Source organism: Scyliorhinus torazame, chromosome 2 (genome assembly GCF_047496885.1).
Source record: "Scyliorhinus torazame isolate Kashiwa2021f chromosome 2, sScyTor2.1, whole genome shotgun sequence".
Classification (NCBI taxonomy): Eukaryota; Metazoa; Chordata; class Chondrichthyes; order Carcharhiniformes; family Scyliorhinidae; genus Scyliorhinus; species Scyliorhinus torazame.
The window spans coordinates 227,036,202-227,054,622 of NC_092708.1; the positions used below are offsets into that span (position 1 = coordinate 227,036,202).

Below are 18,421 nucleotides of genomic sequence, written 5' to 3' on the forward strand. Positions count from 1 at the left end.
AGCAAAGAGAAACATACATACAAAACAGGAATGACAACAGATTAATATTTTCACTAATTTCATTTGTACAGCATAAAGTAACAGGTTATGACAGCATTTATTTTAATTAAGAGGCACAGAATGCACGGATAATAGCAGTTAGGATTCAGTACGCCCATCAAATACATGCATGGAACTTAGGAACAGGGGTAGGCCATTCAGCCCCTCGAGCTTGTCCCGCCATTCAAAGAGATCATGGCTGATCTGTGGCCTAACTCCATATACCTGCCTTTGGCCCATATCCCTTAATATCTTTGCTTAACAAAAATATATTCAGATTTAAAATTAACAACTGTTCTAGCTTCAACTGCTGTTTGTGGGAGAGAGTACCAATCCTCTACCATCTTTTGAGTGAAGAAGTTTCCCCTCACATCTCTCCTCGACGGTCTGACCCTAATTTTTAGACTATGGCCCCTAGTTTTAGAATCTCCAACCAATGAAAATATTTTATCTTAATCTACCCTGTCCTTCCCTGATAATGTCTTGAATACTTCAACCAGACCACACCTTCTAAATTCTATCAAAACAGGGGAATTTGTGTAATCTCTCCTCATAACATAATCCCTGTAGTCCAGGTATCATTTTTGTTATCCTACATTGCACTCCTTCCAAGGCCAAAATGGTAATGAGCAAAAAATAGCAAGCAAGCCATCATCCTAAAATAGAAACTACACAATGTTAAATTTTGTATACAGTGCCCAAAATTCTAATGGTGTCACCAGAGCTACCTTCAGAGAGGGTACTGACACCATTGTGAAATGTGCAAACTGTGCAAATAGACAACACCTCTCAGGATCTGCAGTATTCAACTGATACCTTTAAGGCTTGTCCTCCCTCTGATCAATGATCATCCAGATCCAGTACAACAGTTCACCTTCATGAAACTGTCCTCCCTCCTGTTCTCCAGTCAAGTCCTTGCTCAATTTGGTGACAGAATGCAGTACCAGGTGGCTCATGAACCTGCAGCAAAGTCACAACCCGGAATTTCCTACGACTCAGATGCCACTGAGAAGGGCACATCCCTAAGAAGTTCACAATAGCAGCATGCAGCCAAGCACCAATGGGTCCAAGGCCCTCATCTATCACATCTGCACCAGGATACCTTTAAGAATAGCATAAAGGTCAACTAAGGATAGACACAATAGTTATAAAAAGCAAGCCCCATGTGCACAATTCACTTTGAGATATGGGCCTGAATTTTACACTCCCACTCCGGTGGGTTTTGAGACGGGTGGGGGAGGTCACGTAATTGCATAGACCCATCTCGATCCAAGCATGTTTTATGATGAGGTGTGCAGGACCTCAGATGTGAACCCTGCCGTTGCCCCTAATAAGGCCCTTTAAATGGCCACTTAATGCAGCTTTATCGTGCAGTTTGGAGGAGTGGGGTGGTTAAGTGGCAGAATTTCAGGGACAGCTGGATTTACTCTTAGGTTCTTATTATCGGTTTCAAAACCACTCTGGGAGAAGGCACTTCATCTGCCAGCAACCAATCCCACCAAAATTTATCGCGCAACCCAAATTTCAATCCACTACACTAAAATTACAACAACTTTTGCAACAAAGAAATCAGTATTTTGGCCCCACTGTTAATATTTTATTGGGGAAAAGCCACGAGAGGGAACAACAAAAGATAGTTGAGCCGTCACCTGAAAGAGGAATACTTTTTAATACGCCATGGAATTTGCTGATCAGACAAGAAAGGAATCGCTTTTCTTGATTTGCCCTTTAGGTTAAGAAACAAAGATAACGTTGGTACATTATTTTCAGTGCAACACAAAGTAGTATTTTCTGAAATTACGTCCTGTAAAATAAACAACTCCAGTGCAGAATATGCTATATCTGAGGAGACAGTAGCTATGTTTTACAAGACAGCATGAATAAACAGAACACCACAGCAACTATACGGATTCCAGTCTGATGGAACGGACAGTCCAGAACTCACAGGTGGATACAAACATAGACTTACTGCTCCACAGATTTCTCATCCATTTTCTCTTCTTTTCTTTTGATTAGATTCCAGAATTTCCTCAGCTTTGGTGTTTTTTTCAGCTCATGCTCCAGTCGTGACTAATACAAATACAGGTTTGATGTTAACAGTTTAACACTCAGTGAGACCCAAATCAATAATCATGTCCTTGTCCCATATTTTAATGAGCATTGCCCATAACTATGCCAAGTATTTCAGGCAGTGGGAGAGTATCTGATGAAAGGCAACAAATTAAGTTCAAAGAAACCACTCAGCAACAGTGTATGTCATTAATCTGTTTTAATTATTTTATGCAGACTTTGAATGATCACTGAACTTGCCAAAAGTAGACATATCCACATCGGAAGAGAGATAAGCCTCTGCACCTGTTCTCGAATAAGATCCACTTCCTGAAACAAAGTATTTCACAGGTTGAAATCATGTCCACAAACAGTCGTCTATGCTGATTATGTTTTAACTACAAATATATTGGCAAATAAATACTAATTTTCCTGCACCAGTACATGCCTCAATTCCAAAAATATTATATTAGGAAATATGAATGGTAAACAAGGCCACTTCTATTTATTATTGCAATATCATCTTTAAAACTCATTATTATAAAATACGACTTTCTCCAAAAAAAAGACAAGTTTAATTGATATTAAATAATGAAAGCCTTCACAAATATTCCTTCCAAAGCTTTTTACATAATTCAGCAAAAGCCAAAGTTAGCAGTGTGCTCAGTTCCTATCTCCCAAATATTAGGGCGTCATAGAAAATATGTTTAGTTATAAAATGCTCAGCTGAGCCCTCTTGTGGCACAGTGTAGTATTAACCACACTCAGAGCTTCACAACTCTGGAACAAAGGGATCAAATCTTCAATTCTGAAAATATTGTGCAAGTTTTGCAGTGTTACATCTGACAGATTGATAATGATCGAAGATTTTACAACTTTCCTCAAAGATAAAATAAAGATCAGAATTACATAAAACAAAAGTGAAGTTAAAATTCAAGTAATTTAGAACTATATTTTACATTGTCATAGTACACAAACAGCAAGATAAACAGCAAACTCGTCAGTTTCAAAGTAAATGTTCCAATCTCTCAAAAGTCAACTGGCTAATTTTTATTTATGATTTACACAATCCAGACATAAAATCAAAATTATAATTGAAAATATGTTTTGTGGTTTATAAACTGTAAGGACTATAATTGGCAGTGAAAAGAACAAGGAAAGAAGGACCATGGAGAATTGGATTTAATCTAATATCAAGCATCTTCCAAAGGTTTGATTTAAAGGGGTAAGTCATGACACAAGAACTCAAAGTTTTGGTTGGCTCCTCTTGCTCCGTGTGGGAGGTCACTCCGTGGGGGAGGTCGGGAACATTTCCCGTGCACGGGACCAGCATGTGTGCAAGAAGTGTCTCTAGCTACAGCTCCTGGAAGCCCGGTTTCAGAGCTGGAGCGATGGCTGGAGACACTGTGGAGCAACCACGAGTCAGAGTGTTGTGGATAGCACGTATAGAGAGGTGGTCACACTGCAAGCTCAGACTCCGCAGGCAGGAAAGGAATGGGTGACCACCAGGCACAGCAAGAGAATTGAAGTTGGATTTGTTTTATTGTCACGTGTACCGAGGTACAGTGAAAAGTATTGTTCTGCGTACAATCGAGACAGATCATTCCATAGATGAAAAATAACATAGGACATACATAAATACACAAGGTAAATACAAACGCACAGGCAACAGGTAAGCATATGGGGTACAGTACTACTCAGTAGAGAAGATATGTGAAGAGATCAGTTCTGTCCATAAGAATTGGGCAGGCAATGCAGGAATCTCCCGTGGCTATTCCCCTGCAAAACAGATATACCACTTTGGATATTGTTGATGGGAATGCCTCTCAGGGGAAAGCTGCAACAGCCAAATCCGTTGGGACACAGTTGGCTTTGCTGCATAGTGGAGGAGAAGAAGGGGTGGGAAAGTAATAGTTTGGGGGATTCAATCGTTCAATTGTCACAGGCGTTTCTGTGGCCGCGAATGAGACTCTAGGATGGTATATTACCTCCCTGGTGCTCGGGTCAAGGATGTCTCGGAGTGATTGCAGGGTGTTCTAGAGGGGGAGGATGAACAGCCAGTAGTCATGGTACACATCGGTCCCATGACACGGGTTAAAAAAAAGAATGCGGTCCTAAAAGCAGACTATAGGGAGTTACAAGAAAGTTGAGAAGTCGGACCTCAAAGATAATGATCTCAGGATTATTACCAGTGCCACGTGCTAGTCATAGAAATAGCAGAAATTATTGATGAATAATTGGCTGAAGAGACTGTGAGAGGGGAAGGGTTTCAGATTCCTGGGGCATTAGGACTGGTTCTGGGGAGGTGAAACCAGTATAAACTGGACAGGTTACATCTGGGCTGGACTGCGATTGATGTCCTAGGGGAGTATTTGCTAGAGTGTTTGGGGAGGGTTTAAACTAAAATGGCAGGGGGATGGGAACCTACACAAGGAGTCAGAGGAGGAGGAAACAAGGACAAAAACAAGATACAGAAAGGGGAATATGAAAAGTTATAGGCAGAGAAAGCAAAGGTTAGATTCAAATAGGGCCACAGTGAAAAATATTGGGAGCGAGACAAGTAATATTAAAAAGACGATGCTTAAAGGATTTGTGCCTTAACACACGGAGCATTCGCAATAAAGCGGATGAACTAATCGCGCAAACAGACATAAACGGGTATGATGTGATCGGGATTACGCCGATATGGCTGCAGGGTAACCAGGGATGGGAGCTGATGTCCATGGTTACTCAGTATTTCGGAAGGATAGACAAAAAGGAAAAGGCGGTGGAGTAGCAGTGCTGGTTAAAGAGGAAATTAATGCAATAGTGGGAAGGATATTAGCTCTGACAATGTGGATCTGTATGGGTAGAGCTGAGAAACACCAAGGGGCAAAAAACATTAGTGGGCATCGTATATAGGCCCCAAACTGAAGAGATGTTGGGAATGGCATTAAACAGGAAATTAGAGATGTATACGTCAAAGGAACATCTGTAATTATGGCTGATTTTAATCTGCATGTAAATTGGAAAAATCAAATTAGCAACAATGCCATAGAGGAGGAATTGCTGCAGTGTATATGGAATGGTTTTCTGGACCAATACATTGAGGAACCAACTAGAGTACAGGCCATCCTAGACTGGGTACTGTATAATGAGAATGAAATCATTGACAATCACCCTTGGGGATGAGCGACCATAATATGATAGAATCTAGAAGGATAGTGAAGTAGTTGATTCTGAGACTAGGGTCCTGAATCTTAATTTTTTTCTCAAAATTTAGAGTACCCAATTCATTTTTTCCAATTAAGGGGCAATTTAGCGTGGCCAATTCACCTACCCTGCACATCTTTGGGTTGTGGGGACAAAACCCATGCAAACATGGGGAGAATGTGCAAACTCCACACGGGCAGTGACCCAGGGCCGGGATCAAACTTGGGACCTTAGCGCTGTGAGGCAGCAGTGCTAGCCAATGCGCCACCGTGCTGCCCTAGGTCCTGAATCTTAAAAAAGGAAACTACGATGGTATGAGGCACAAGTTGACTATGACACATTGGGAAACATTACTTAAAGGGATGACAGTGGATAGGCAATGGCAAACATTCAAGGAGTGCATGGGCAACTGCAATAATGGCATTAAACAGGATTAGACAGCAAATGTGGTCCCTTTGTTCAAAAAGGGGAGCAGAGACAACCCCGGCAACTATAGACCGGTGAGCCTCACGTCTGTAGTGGGTAAAGTCTTGGAGGGGATTATAAGGGACAAGATTTATAATCATCTAGATAGGAATATGATATGATCAGGGATAGTCAGCATGGCTTTGTGAAGGGTAGGTCATGCCTCACAAACCTTATTGAGTTCTTTGAGAAGGTGACTGAACAGGTAGACGAGGGTAGAGCAGTTGATGTGGTGTATATGGATTTCAGCAAAGCGTTTGATAAGGTTCCCCACGGTAGGCTATTGCAAAAAATACGGAGGCTGGGGATTAAGGGTGATTTAGAGATGTGGATCAGAAATTGGCTAGCTGAAAGAAGACAGAGGGTGGTGGTTGATGGGAAATGTTCAGAATGGAGTACAGTCACAAGTGGAGTACCACAAGGATCTGTTCTGGGGCCGTTGCTGTTTGTCATTTTTATCAATGACCTAGAGGAAGGCACAGAAGGGTGGGTGAGTAAATTTGCAGATGATACTAAAGTCGGTGGTGTTGTCGATAGTGTGGAAGGATGTAGCAGGTTACAGAGGGATATAGATAAGCTGCAGAGCTGGGCTGAGAGGTGGCAAATGGAGTTTAATGTAGAGAAGTGTGAGGTGATTCACTTTGGAAGGAATAACAGGAATGCGGAATATTTGGCTAATGGTAAAGTTCTTGAAAGTGTGGCTGAGCAGAGGGATCTAGGTGTCCATGTACATAGATCCCTGAAAGTTGCCACCCAGGTTGATAGGGTTGTGAAGAAGGCCTATGGAGTGTTGGCCTTTATTGGTAGAGGGATTGAGTTCCGGAGTCGGGAGGTCATGTTGCAGCTGTACAGAACTCTGGTCCGGCCGCATTTGGAGTATTGCGTACAGTTCTGGTCACCGCATTATAGGAAGGACGTGGAGGCTTTGGAGCGGGTGCAGAGGAGATTTACCAGGATGTTGCCTGGTATGGAGGGAAAATCTTATGAGGAAAGGCTGACGGACTTGAGGTTGTTTTCGTTGGAGAGAAGAAGGTTAAGAGGAGACTTAATAGAGGCATACAAAATGATCAGGGGGTTGGATAGGGTGGACAGTGAGAGCCTTCTCCCGCGGATGGATATGGCTGGCACGAGGGGACATAACTTTAAACTGAGGGGTAATAGATATAGGACAGAGGTCAGAGGTAGGTTCTTTACGCAAAGAGTAGTGAGGCCGTGGAATGCCCTACCTGCTACAGTAGTGAACTCGCCAACATTGAGGGCATTTAAAAGTTTATTGGATAAACATATGGATGATAATGGCATAGTGTAGGTTAGATGGCTTTTGTTTCGGTGCAACATCGTGGGCCGAAGGGCCTGTACTGCGCTGTATTGTTCTATGTTCTATAATAATTGTTTATTCCTGTCTGGCACAAAGGTAAAATAGGGAAGGTGGCCAATCCATGGCTAGCAAGGGAAATTGGAGATTGTATTCATTCCAAAGAAGAACCACACAAATTGACCAAGAAAACCAACTGGCTGGATTCTCCGAAATTGTGTTTGGCGACGGGGCGGAGAATCCGTTTTGACACCAATATCATTTTTTATATTCTCCGCCCCATGAAAAGCGGCATTCTCTAGGAGTACACCGCACCGATTATTCACACCGAGGCCCGTCCAGCGATGCTCAGTCTCCGACTGGCCGCGTTCCCAATGCTGTGGGTTAAGTGTGCTCACACCATCCCGGAACCTCATGTGGCAGCTGCAGGCTTAGTCCGGCGCCGCCAGTCAGGTGAGGGCCGATCGTCGGGCAGGGGGAGCTTCATTCAGGCGTCCGGGGCGCGCAAGCAGCCAAAGGGGGGCACTACCTTTGTGGTCCGGGGCCCACAAGTAGCTGAAGACGGGCACTACTTTTGCGGTCCGGGGGCTGAGTCCACCGGCCACTGCAGGCCACCGCCGTGCGCATGCGCAGCCATGAAACCGGAAATGCTCAGGGCCATATTGGCAGCTGGAGCTGCGAGCTCTATACGCTGCCTCCCTGCTAGCCCCCAGCAAAATGGGGAATCAGTGGCCGTTTTGCACAGTTTTTCTGCGCCAGCCTGGGGACTTAGTCTCCAAAATGGAGAATCTAGCCCAAAACGCCTGAGGATTGGGAGCAGTTTAGCAAAGAAAGACCAAGGGATTGATTAAGAAGGGGAAAATAGAGTACGAGAGTAAACTTGCAGGGAACATAAAAACTGACTGTAAAAGTTTCTATAGGTACGTGAAGTGATAAAGATCGAGGAAGACAAATGTAAGACCCTTATAGTCAGAAATGGGGTATATATAATAGGTGACAAAGAAACGACTGAGCAACTATACACACTTTGGTTCAGTCTTCACAAACGAGGACACAAATCAAATATCAAAAGTGTCCGGGAACGTAGGCTTTAGTGAGGGATGAACTGAAGGAGATCAATATTAGTAGAGAAATGGTGTTGGGAAATTGATGGGATTGAAAGCTGATAAATTCCCAGCGCCAGATAATCTACATCCCAGAGTACTTAAGGAAGTGGCTCTAGAAATAGTGGGTGCATTGGCGGTCATCTTCTAGGATTCTATAGACTCTGGAATAGTTCCTGCAAATTGGAGGATAGCTAATGTAACCTCACTATTTAAAAAGGGAGGCAGAGAGCAAACAGGGAATTATAGACCAGGTGTTAGCAGTAGAGAAAATTCTAGAATCCATTATCAAAGGTTTTGTAGCGGAGCACTTAGAAAGCAGTGGCAGGATCGGACAGAGTCAGCATGGATTTACGAAGGGGAAATCATGCTGGACAAATCTACTGAAATGAGAGGATGTAACGAGTAGAATGGTCGAGGGGGAGCCAGTGGATGTGGTATGTTTGGACTTTCAGAAGGCTTTTGTCAAAGTTCTGCACAAGAGATTAGTGTGTAAAATTAAAGCACATGACATTAGGGGTAGTGTATTGAGGTGGATAGAAAACTGGTCGGCAATCAGGAAACAGCATGGGAATTAATGGGTTTTTTCAAATTGGCAGGCAGCAACTAGTGGGGTACAGCAGGGATCGCTGCTAGGACCCCAGCTATTCACAATATTTAGATGAGGGAACAAAATGTAATATCCCTAAATTTGCAGATGATACCAAGTTGAGTGGGAGGTTGAGCTGTGAGAAGGATGCAGGGATTCTCCAGTGTGATTTGGACAAGTTGAGTGAGTGAGCAAATGAATGGCAGATGCAGTATAATTTGGATAAATACGAGGTTATCCACTTTGGTAGCAAAAGCGAGAAGGCAGACTATTATCTGAATGGCCATAAATTAGGAGAGGGGAATGGGCAACGAGACCTGGATACCCTTGTACACCAGTCACTGAAGGTAAGCAGACAGCTACAGCAGGCGGTAAAGGCGGCAAATGGTATGTTGATATGTTCATAGCGAGAGGATTCGAGTAGAGGAGCTGGGATGTCTTGCTGCAATTATACAGGGCCTTGATGAGGCCACACCTGAATAGTGTGCGCAGTTTTGATCTCCTTATCTGAGGAAGGATGTTCTTCCTCTAGAGAGAGTGCAGCGAAGGTTTATCAGACTGATTCCTGGAACGGTGGGACTGACGTACGAGGAGAGATTGAATCAGTTCGGATTGTATTTGCTGGGGTGGCACAGTGGTTAGCATGGCTGCCTCACTGTGTCAGGGACCTGGGTTCAATTCTGGCCTCGGATGACGGTGTGGAGTTTGCACTTTCTCCCCATGTCTGTGTGGGATTCCTCCGGGTGCTCCGGTTTTCTTCTACAGTCCAATATGCAGGCTAGGTGGATTGGCCATGCTAAATTGCCCTTAGAAAAAAAAAGGATTGTATTTCCTGGAGTTCAGAAGAATGAGGGGGATCTCATAGAAACCTATAAAATTCTAACAAGACTAGACAATGTAGATGTAGGAAAGATGTTCCCAATGGTGTGCGTGTCCAGATCCAGGGTGTGATGATTTGAATATGCAGTTACGTAAATACTAACAGATACGGCCTCCAACCAGCAGGTGGCAGTAAAAAAAAAAACACATGACAGTTACCTCAGGGAGTCTGGAGATAGTTGTCATTGTGGATAGTCGCATTTGTAATAGCTCTTAGATAGTTTATAATAGTGATTTGATAGTTTGTGTTTTTAGTAGTTTTCATATTGTTATCTGACCCATGTTATTCTTAATCAATAAACGTTCAACTGGTCACGAACTATACGTTCTCTAGTGCACAAATTCTGTCCAGCCATACACCAGAACGTAACACGGGGTCACAGTCTAAGGATACGCTGTAGACCATTTAGGACAGAGATGAGGAGAAATTTCTTCACCCAGAGAGTGGACAGCCTGTGAAATTTGTTACCACGGGAAGTAGACGATGGCTGACCTGGTTTATTGTCTCAGCTCCACTTTCCTGTCTGCCCCCCATAACTCTCGACTCCCTTGTCTAACGAAAATCTGTCTAGAATAAATTTAATGACCCAGCCTCCACTGCTCTCTGGGGAACAGAATTCCAAATACTAACAATCTTAACTTCAGTGTTAGGGGAATACGTATTGATAAATGTTTATAAACTATAGAAAGATAATGGCTGATAAAGCCTATTCCTTCAGAGGTTGGAAACAATTGGATCAGGTATTGTTTAAGGGAAGTAGCTCTAGGATGAATAACTGTGACTGCTTACGTGAATAGGTTCCCTCCAAAAGATTGGGATTAGGTATCATGCAGTCTTATCTATGATATACATGTTTGAGATAGGTAAAATAGAGGACAGAATTTTCCCAAGCCCTTTAATGATATTAAAATTTACCAAAAATCATGGATATCAGTTATCAGGTTCATGCCCCATTACGTTACTGGTAGGAGGCAGGGAAGATCTCAAACCGAGATCTCACCAACTGCAAATTCCATTTTGGCCCTCTCATTAGATTTAGCGGCCATCTAGATTTGCACCCGTGGTGAACAGGGTCGCAACATTGCGACCATGGTGTATGAAGCGGCACAGTTTTCAAAACTTCCTCAGAACTTTCAGAACCTCCAAAAGCTGGAAAGTTGCTCCTTCTGTACACAACTGGGTAGATCAAGGTGCTATGTAATAAGTACAGAAAATAATCAAGTTGGCTAATGAAATGCTTGCCTTTATATCTAGAGAGCTAGATTCCGAGGGGCACAGATTAAACTAAGTCCTGATTACACTACACCATGGGTACTTTGACTAGACCTCAGCAAAGATATTTTGCCTCGGAAGGAATACAGGGTAAGGTTGTGAGATTTGTAGCCAAAATCCAAGGGTTTAAATTACGAGGAGAGAATGCACAAACAAGGGGTGTATACCCTGGAATTTGGAAGAATCTGGAGTGATTTGATAGACATTTTCAGGATTTTAAGGGAAACAGTTAAGAGAGAATTATTTCCACTAGTTGAGGAGTCAAGGACTGGTGGGCATGATCTAAACATTAGAGCCAGCCCTTTCAGAACTGAAAATAGTAAACACTTATTCACACAAAGAGTGTAGAAGTTTGGAACTCTTTCTGCAAACAACAACTGATGCTAAGTCAATTGTCAACTTCAAATCTGCGATTATAAACTTCAATCTTCAATTGAGATTGATACATGCCAACATACGAATTAGGAGTATGCCACTTGGCCCGTCGAGCCTGTTTTGCCATTCAGTACAAGCATGGCTAACCTGATTGTAACCTCAACCCCACATTCCTGTGAGAGGTGACGCATTTTGGGAGGACTAACAAGGCAAAAGAATATACAATGAATGGTAGGACACTAGGAAGTACAGAGGAACCAGAGGGACCTTAGAGTGCATGGCCATAGATCCCTGAAGGCAGCAGGACAGATAGAGAAGGCATATGGAATACTTGCCTTTATTGCCGAGGCATTGAATATAAGAGCAGGGAGGTTATGCTGGAGCAATATAAAATGCTGGTTAGGCCCCAACTGGAGTAGTGTGTGCAGTTCTGGTCACCATCTATAGGAAGGAAGTGATTGCACTGGAGAGGTGCAGAGGAGATTCACCGGGATGTTGCCTGGGCTAGAATGTTTCAGCTACGAGGAGCAGCTGGATGGGCAGGGGTAGTTTTCCTTGGAGCAGAGAAGGCTGAGGGGGGGGACCTAATTGAGGTATATAAAATTATGAAGGATAGGAAGGAACTTTTCCCCTTATTGGAGGGCCAATAACCAGGGGCATAAATTAAGCTAAGGGGCAGGACGTTTAAAGGGAATGTGAGGAAAAACCTTTTTCACCCAGAGGGTGGTTGGAATCTGGAACTCACTATCTGAAAGGATGGTAGAGGTGGGAACGCCCACAACATTTAAGAACTATCTAGATGAGCACTTAAAATGTCATAGCATACAGGGATACGGGCAAGTGCTGGGAAATGGGATTAAGGTAGATACGATGCTCAATGGTCAGGGCAAACATGATGGGCCGAAGGGCTATTTCCATGTTGTAAAACTCAATGACACCTCCGTCTAAAAGGGCAACATGGTGTCACAGTGGTCAGTACTGCTGCCTCACAGCGCCAGGGACCCGGGTTCAACTCCAACCTTGGGTAACTGTGTGAAATTTGCACTTTCCCCAGTGTCTGCATGGGTTTCCTCCCAGTCCAAAGATGTGCAGATTAGGCGGATTGGGCTTTCTAAAATTGCCCTAGTGTCCAAAAATATGCGGGTTGGGTGGGGATACAGGATAGGGCAGGGGAGTGCGCCTGGGTAGGGTGTTCTTTCAGAGGGTTGGTGCAGACTTAATGAGCCGAATGGCCTCCTTCTGTACTGCAGAGATCCTATGGAAATGGGCAACCCCTCATTTTAAAACTGTGACTCTAGTTCTAGATTCTCCCACAAAAGGAAAACATCCTCTCCACATCCACCCTGTCAAGACCTTTCAGGATCCTATATGTTTCAATCAAGTCACCTCTTACTTTTCTAAACTACAACGGATACAAGACTAACCTGTCATACCTTTTCTCTTAAGACAACCTTCCATTCCAGGTATTAGTCTAATAATCCATCGGAGAACTGCTTCCAATGCATTTACAGCCTCCCTTAAATAAAGGAGACCAATACTGTACACAGTGCTCCAGACGTGGCCTCATCAATGCCCGATCAAAATGAAGCATAACCTCCCTACTTTTGTATTCAATTCTTCTCACAATAAATATTAATATTCTATTAGCTTTCCTAACTACTTACCGCACCTGCATACCAATACTTCACAATTCATGCACTGGGACACACAGGTCCCTCTGTATCACAGAGTTTTGCAATCTCTCACCATTTAATAAGCTTCTTCTTTATTCTTCCGGCCAAAATGGACAATTTCACATTTGCCCACATTATACTCCATTTACCAAATCTTTGCCCACTCACAACATATTTATATCCCTTTGTAACCTCATGTCCTTTTCACAACTTATTTTCCTACCTTTGTGTCATCAGCAAACTCAGCAACCATACTGTTGGTCCTTTCATCCAAATCATTTAAGTAAATTGTTAAATGTTGAAGGCTCAGCACTGATCGCTATGGCACACCACTCTTGCCAACCAAAAAAGACCCATTTATGCCAACTGTTTCCGGTTAGCCATGCACTCTTCTATCCATGCCAGTATGTTACCCACTACACCATAAGCTTTTATTTTCCACAATAACCTATGACATGGCACCTTATCAAATGTCTTCCAAAAATCTAAGTACAGTACATCCACTGGGTCCTCTTTATCCACAACACATGACTCCTTCAAAGAACTCTAATAAATTGATTAAACATGATTTCCTTTTCACAAAACCATATTGATGCAGCCTGACTACCTTAAATGTTTCTAAGTGCCCTGATATAACATCTTTAATAGCTAGTTTTTGATGTCAATGGTATTACAGTATATGAGGCAAAAGCATGTTTATGGAGTTAGGTTGTAGATCAGCCATGAATGGACTGAGTGGTAAAATATTCTTGAGGGGTTAAATGACCTCCTCATATTTCAATATTTTTCTCAATATTAGTGATAAGTCCTGATTGAAAAAGATAAGTAAGTGAGGGATGGAGGTGTGGTGAATTGAAGAGAGTGCCTGAGACTTGAATAACAACAGGAATGAGGAATTAAAACGGCCTGTTCCTGTACACATTTCCTATCCATAAAGTCTGCCCTGTATATTACATTACAACGTATCACCTGCTCACTCAAAATGTGTTGTTATAAAGCAGAGGAGGAAGGAGTTTGACTGACATGATACTTACCAGGCTGTTGAAGCAGTGATCAAGAAAGACCAAGAGGACAGTCTGTTCTCGTAAAGTAAGATCCTTATTCTCCTCAGCAAGCGATGCAGTCAAAATACACTTGAAGAAATAGGGAAAGTGTTCGGGCTTCTGTGTAAATGTCTAACGTAAAAAGGGCACAAGGCATTTCCTTAAATCGAAGTGAAAATGGAATAGACCACATAAAGCAATATCTATTGCACAGAAGAATCTGAACTTGAGCGTAAAACATTTTCAATCATGCTTGCAAATTAAAGAAATCTGCCCAGTACAACTATTGTTATCAGATTTCATGGTTTTGATCATGTGCAGCTTTCAAAGGCTCTGCTTGTGATGGTTACCAAAATAATTTTCAAATTTTTTGTTATTTTCATTTTGGAGGACTGAAATTTCAGGAGCTGTATTTGCAGTTACGGATTTTTTCTCCCATTTTGCGACTGAAGTGCGATATTGGCGGCTCCGGTAGCGTCTGCCCCGCCGACCAGAAGAGCGGAACCTATTCATTATACACAATCTGTCCACCCGCTGTCAGCTGATAGGTTTGAAGGTCCCGGCACCATATTTAAATACCAGTCCAGCACACTCATATCACTCTCTTCAACCCACTTGCCTTCACAAGACCATGCAGGATGTCAGCAACACAGAGGAAAAAGTCCTCAAGAAGTCTCTTCCTCAATTCAACCACCCTCCTCCCAAGCCCATCACCTGCAAGGTGCCCATACCCAACTTGAACCTCTACCCACCGCATCTGGAGTGTTTGTGCATTTCTTTCCAGTAAACAATGTGGTATCCCTTCGACCTCCTAGTTTGTGAACTTTTCATGCAGCCTTGCCAGGGTCGAGCTTCCCTCCCCTCACTCTTCCTTCTACCTTCCATTGTTCATCTTCTTCAACCACTTCTTTGCCCCTTTGCCATCGTGAGCCTTCCGTTCACGTCCCTCCCCCTACTCCTGTGCAGACTTACTTCCAAATTGCCACCCTTACCTTCATTAGGCCCCACCCCTCACCTCCTTTGCTGTGGTGCCTACACAGTCCTGTCCAAAAAGACACGGTGTATGGCACCAGGGGAGAAGGAGGCCCCTGTACTCCCCAACCCTAGCACTGATCTGACTCAGTGACACAGGAGAGTCCGTGGGTCCAGCAGCACGGTGCTGTTCATGAAGACCAGCTCAGCATGGAGATGGAGGCAGGAATCAATCTTTCTGGCAGAGTGGTGAACAGCGCATCAAGAACAGCGCAGCACTATGGCAGAAAGTTGGTGCATCCACTCTGAAGTCTCTAGCAATCTGCGGACCGTCTTGTGCACGCCACTCTTTAGCAATCGGGTCTGACGCCGACATAATGTCACACTGGCGTGCTGCAGTGAAATGCCTGACAGGGCGCCAGAGAGCAACTGTTTTAATATGCATTCATGAGATGCAAATGAATGCAAATGGAATTTGCACCCCTGCCAGCAGGAAGACAACCCACGATTAAGAGAATTGCAACATGATTTTACACCAGCAGCTTTACCTGTCGCCAGATCTTCCATGCCTGCCCCCAATGGGTAGGTTGGGAGAACTAGGGCCAATGTTTCAGCTCGCAATGACTACATTAAGGTTGTCTTATGAAGAAAGGTTAAACAGGTTGAGACTTTCCTCACTGGAATTTAGAAGAATGAGGGGTGAACTTATCGAGGCATATCAGATCTGATAGGTCTTAAGAGGTAGATGTTGAGAGGATTCTTCTCCTCATGGCAGAATCTTGAATTGGGGGACACCGTTCAAAAATAAGGATTTTCTCATTTAAGATTGGGATAAGATGGAGTTTGTTCTCTCAGATGGTCATTAGTATTTGGAATTCTCTCCCTCAGTGAGCAGCGATGCCTGGACTATTCAATATATTCCAGGTCCGACAGATTTTTGCTTGACAAGGGTGTCATGGGTTATGGGGTAAGACAGGGAAGTGACGTTGAGGGCACATCAGATCAGCAATGATTTTATTGAATGGTGGCGCAGGCTCGAGGGGCTGAAAGGTCGACTCATGCTCTATTTCTTATGTTCTATACTTTGGGCATGGAGTGCCATTTTGCAACTGTTCACAAAAGCAGGAGCTCATGGAAATCACAGGGTCAGTGTGACATTTTCCAGCCTTAACCGCATCCAATCCTGTTGAAAGTCAATGGGCGTTTGGCTGAGCCGCCGAATCTCCCATGGCCAGTCCCGCCATGGCAGGGCCAGAAAATCACCACCTCAGACTTGCACCTCATCACTTTGCGGCACAGCATTCCTATGGGATGTCCTCAGGCTTCAACACCGAACAAGGAGCAATAGCAAGCTCTACAAACAGTTAAACAATAGCCTCTTACCTCCCAGGCAGGAACATTCTCTCGAAATTTTTCATTCACCATACAGCAAATGGACATCAGGTAGGCATTGCTGGATACTTCTGAAGAATAGTTTGGCCAGAGATAATTCTCCAGATACTGGCTGTCAATGTTACAAGAGAATATAAAAGTAAATTGAAGGCTTAACATTCATTAAAATATTGTTTCATAAATCATTCTAATAATGGTGTTTCTTTAAAAAATATCCCAAACCAGAAAAACAATTACCTGAATTCAAGCAGCATAATTTTCCTAATTGCAAACCTGAAAAGTAAAAATATTTACTGTAGGCAAATATTTATGACTGAATATACCACATTAAAACAATATTGCCTTAGCCCTGCCATCAAGATTAACAGGGCGGTGCATGAAGTCTCAGGCTCAAATTCCCCAAGTATCAAAATTGACAGTGAAACATGGTGGGTATACTCACCAGAAAAAGAAATTGGTTCAGCACTGAAATTATTTTTTAAAGCTGTTGACTTCGATAAGTTTCTTTTCCTTTCGTTTGAGTAAACTTCAGGAAAGTGAGTGGGAATTTAACTCAATGAGTCCATTGTTCTTCCCTCTCCAAATTCAAAAATATGATACTGAAGCTCATTTTCAAGACCAACATTTTGTATAGTTTAGGCACAAGGTTTTAATTAAAAGTTTATATTTGATTGGAAAACAAATTAGATGTTTAAATTAGGCCTTTCAATACACCAAACTGGCTTCTATGGAGATAAACATGTTCATTCTGATGTTTATATCCTTGATTATACTGAAAGTGAAAGGCATGTGGTGCCTCAAATTCTTATGGGGAGTTGCAATGCCATCACTCTCATTTCATGTTTACTTTGGAACATCTATTCGTCCCTACCCCCATCCTTCTCTATTCAACAGCAATGTAAGATTTATTTCAATTTCCTATCTCCAGATCTTTTATGGAAGGAACGGGCACTTTTTAGCAACACACAAAATTTACATGAAAAAATATTCAGGTACCAAAAATATTCGTCCCTTGATAAGACCAAAATAATGGCCACATGTGATGAGATGCAGCGCATTTTTAGAACTGATGAATCCTTTAGTACAAGGTAGAACATAGAAGATAGCTCTAGAAAAAAGGCTGACACAGAAATAGGTGCAACTTACTTTGTCTTTACAATCTCTTTCTGATACACATCTTCAATGACCTGTTTGCAACATAGAAAGTAAAGGAATAGACAATACCAGAATGAGTCAATTTATTTCCAATGCCTCAACATGAAAACTGATTATTTTTTTGTGTAGAGCTATGTGAAGAAAACAGATCGATCGAACAGTTCCGTTGAATGTGGTGCAGCTAGATTACATTCAGAATAATGGGAAGGAATTGTACTTTAAAACCATAGAATTCCGACTGTGCAGAAGAAGGCCATTTGGCCAATCGACTCTGCACCAACCCTCTGAAAGATCACCCTATCTATGCCCATTCCCCAGCCCTATCCCCGTAACCCAAAACCCCCACCTAATCTGCACATCCCTGGACACTAAAGGGCAATTTAGCATGACCAATCCACCTAACCTGTACTTCTTTGGACTACAGGAGAAAACCAGAGCACCAGGAAGCCCATGTAGGCACAAGGAGAAAGTGCAAGCTCCACACAATAACCCAAGGCTGGAATTGAACCTGGGTCCCTGGCGCTATGAGGCAGCAGTGCTAACCACCGTGCCACCCTGGTCCATCTGAATAGTCCATCTAATCTGCATAACAAACTTGAGTTATAATAATCTCCAGTTATCTAAATCTGCAGTTGAGTCAACAAATGTGAAAACAAATCTAGTATTTTGTTGGCGCTTCCACTTTTCAAAAGGGTTCTGTACAGTGTACATAATTTGAACATAAGAAAACAAAACATGATTTACCTTTGAATCAAACGTCATTTTTTTCTTTACGTGAGGCGCCCAATATCTATTTGATAGCTGAAAATATGAAAATAGATATTGTAAACACTTCTAAAATAAGGCTTCAGCGGAAATGGACATGGCAGACCTGTGCAAGTCTATGCAACAACTTTGACTGACTGGA

The 18,421-nt window shown here is 42.8% G+C and overlaps 1 protein-coding gene across 2 annotated transcripts in view; it reads right to left on the reverse strand.

Annotated features, from left to right (window-relative positions):
- aqr (aquarius intron-binding spliceosomal factor) overlaps positions 1-18,421 on the reverse strand; it is a 117,477-nt gene that overhangs the window by 79,496 nt on the left and 19,560 nt on the right. Inside the window, exons 3-10 of one of the 2 annotated variants that reach the window (XM_072484459.1) lie at positions 18,259-18,315; positions 17,506-17,546; positions 16,597-16,632; positions 16,351-16,471; positions 13,987-14,127; positions 2,350-2,418; positions 2,009-2,109; positions 1,689-1,765 (exon numbers count right to left, since the gene is read on the reverse strand). In XM_072484459.1, coding sequence (XP_072340560.1) covers positions 1,689-1,765; positions 2,009-2,109; positions 2,350-2,418; positions 13,987-14,127; positions 16,351-16,471; positions 16,597-16,632; positions 17,506-17,546; positions 18,259-18,315 — 643 coding nt within the window. Of the gene's footprint in view, positions 1-1,688; positions 1,766-2,008; positions 2,110-2,349; positions 2,420-13,986; positions 14,128-16,350; positions 16,472-16,596; positions 16,633-17,505; positions 17,547-18,258; positions 18,316-18,421 lie in introns of those variants that run through there. The other variant, XM_072484468.1, reaches the window with a different exon arrangement.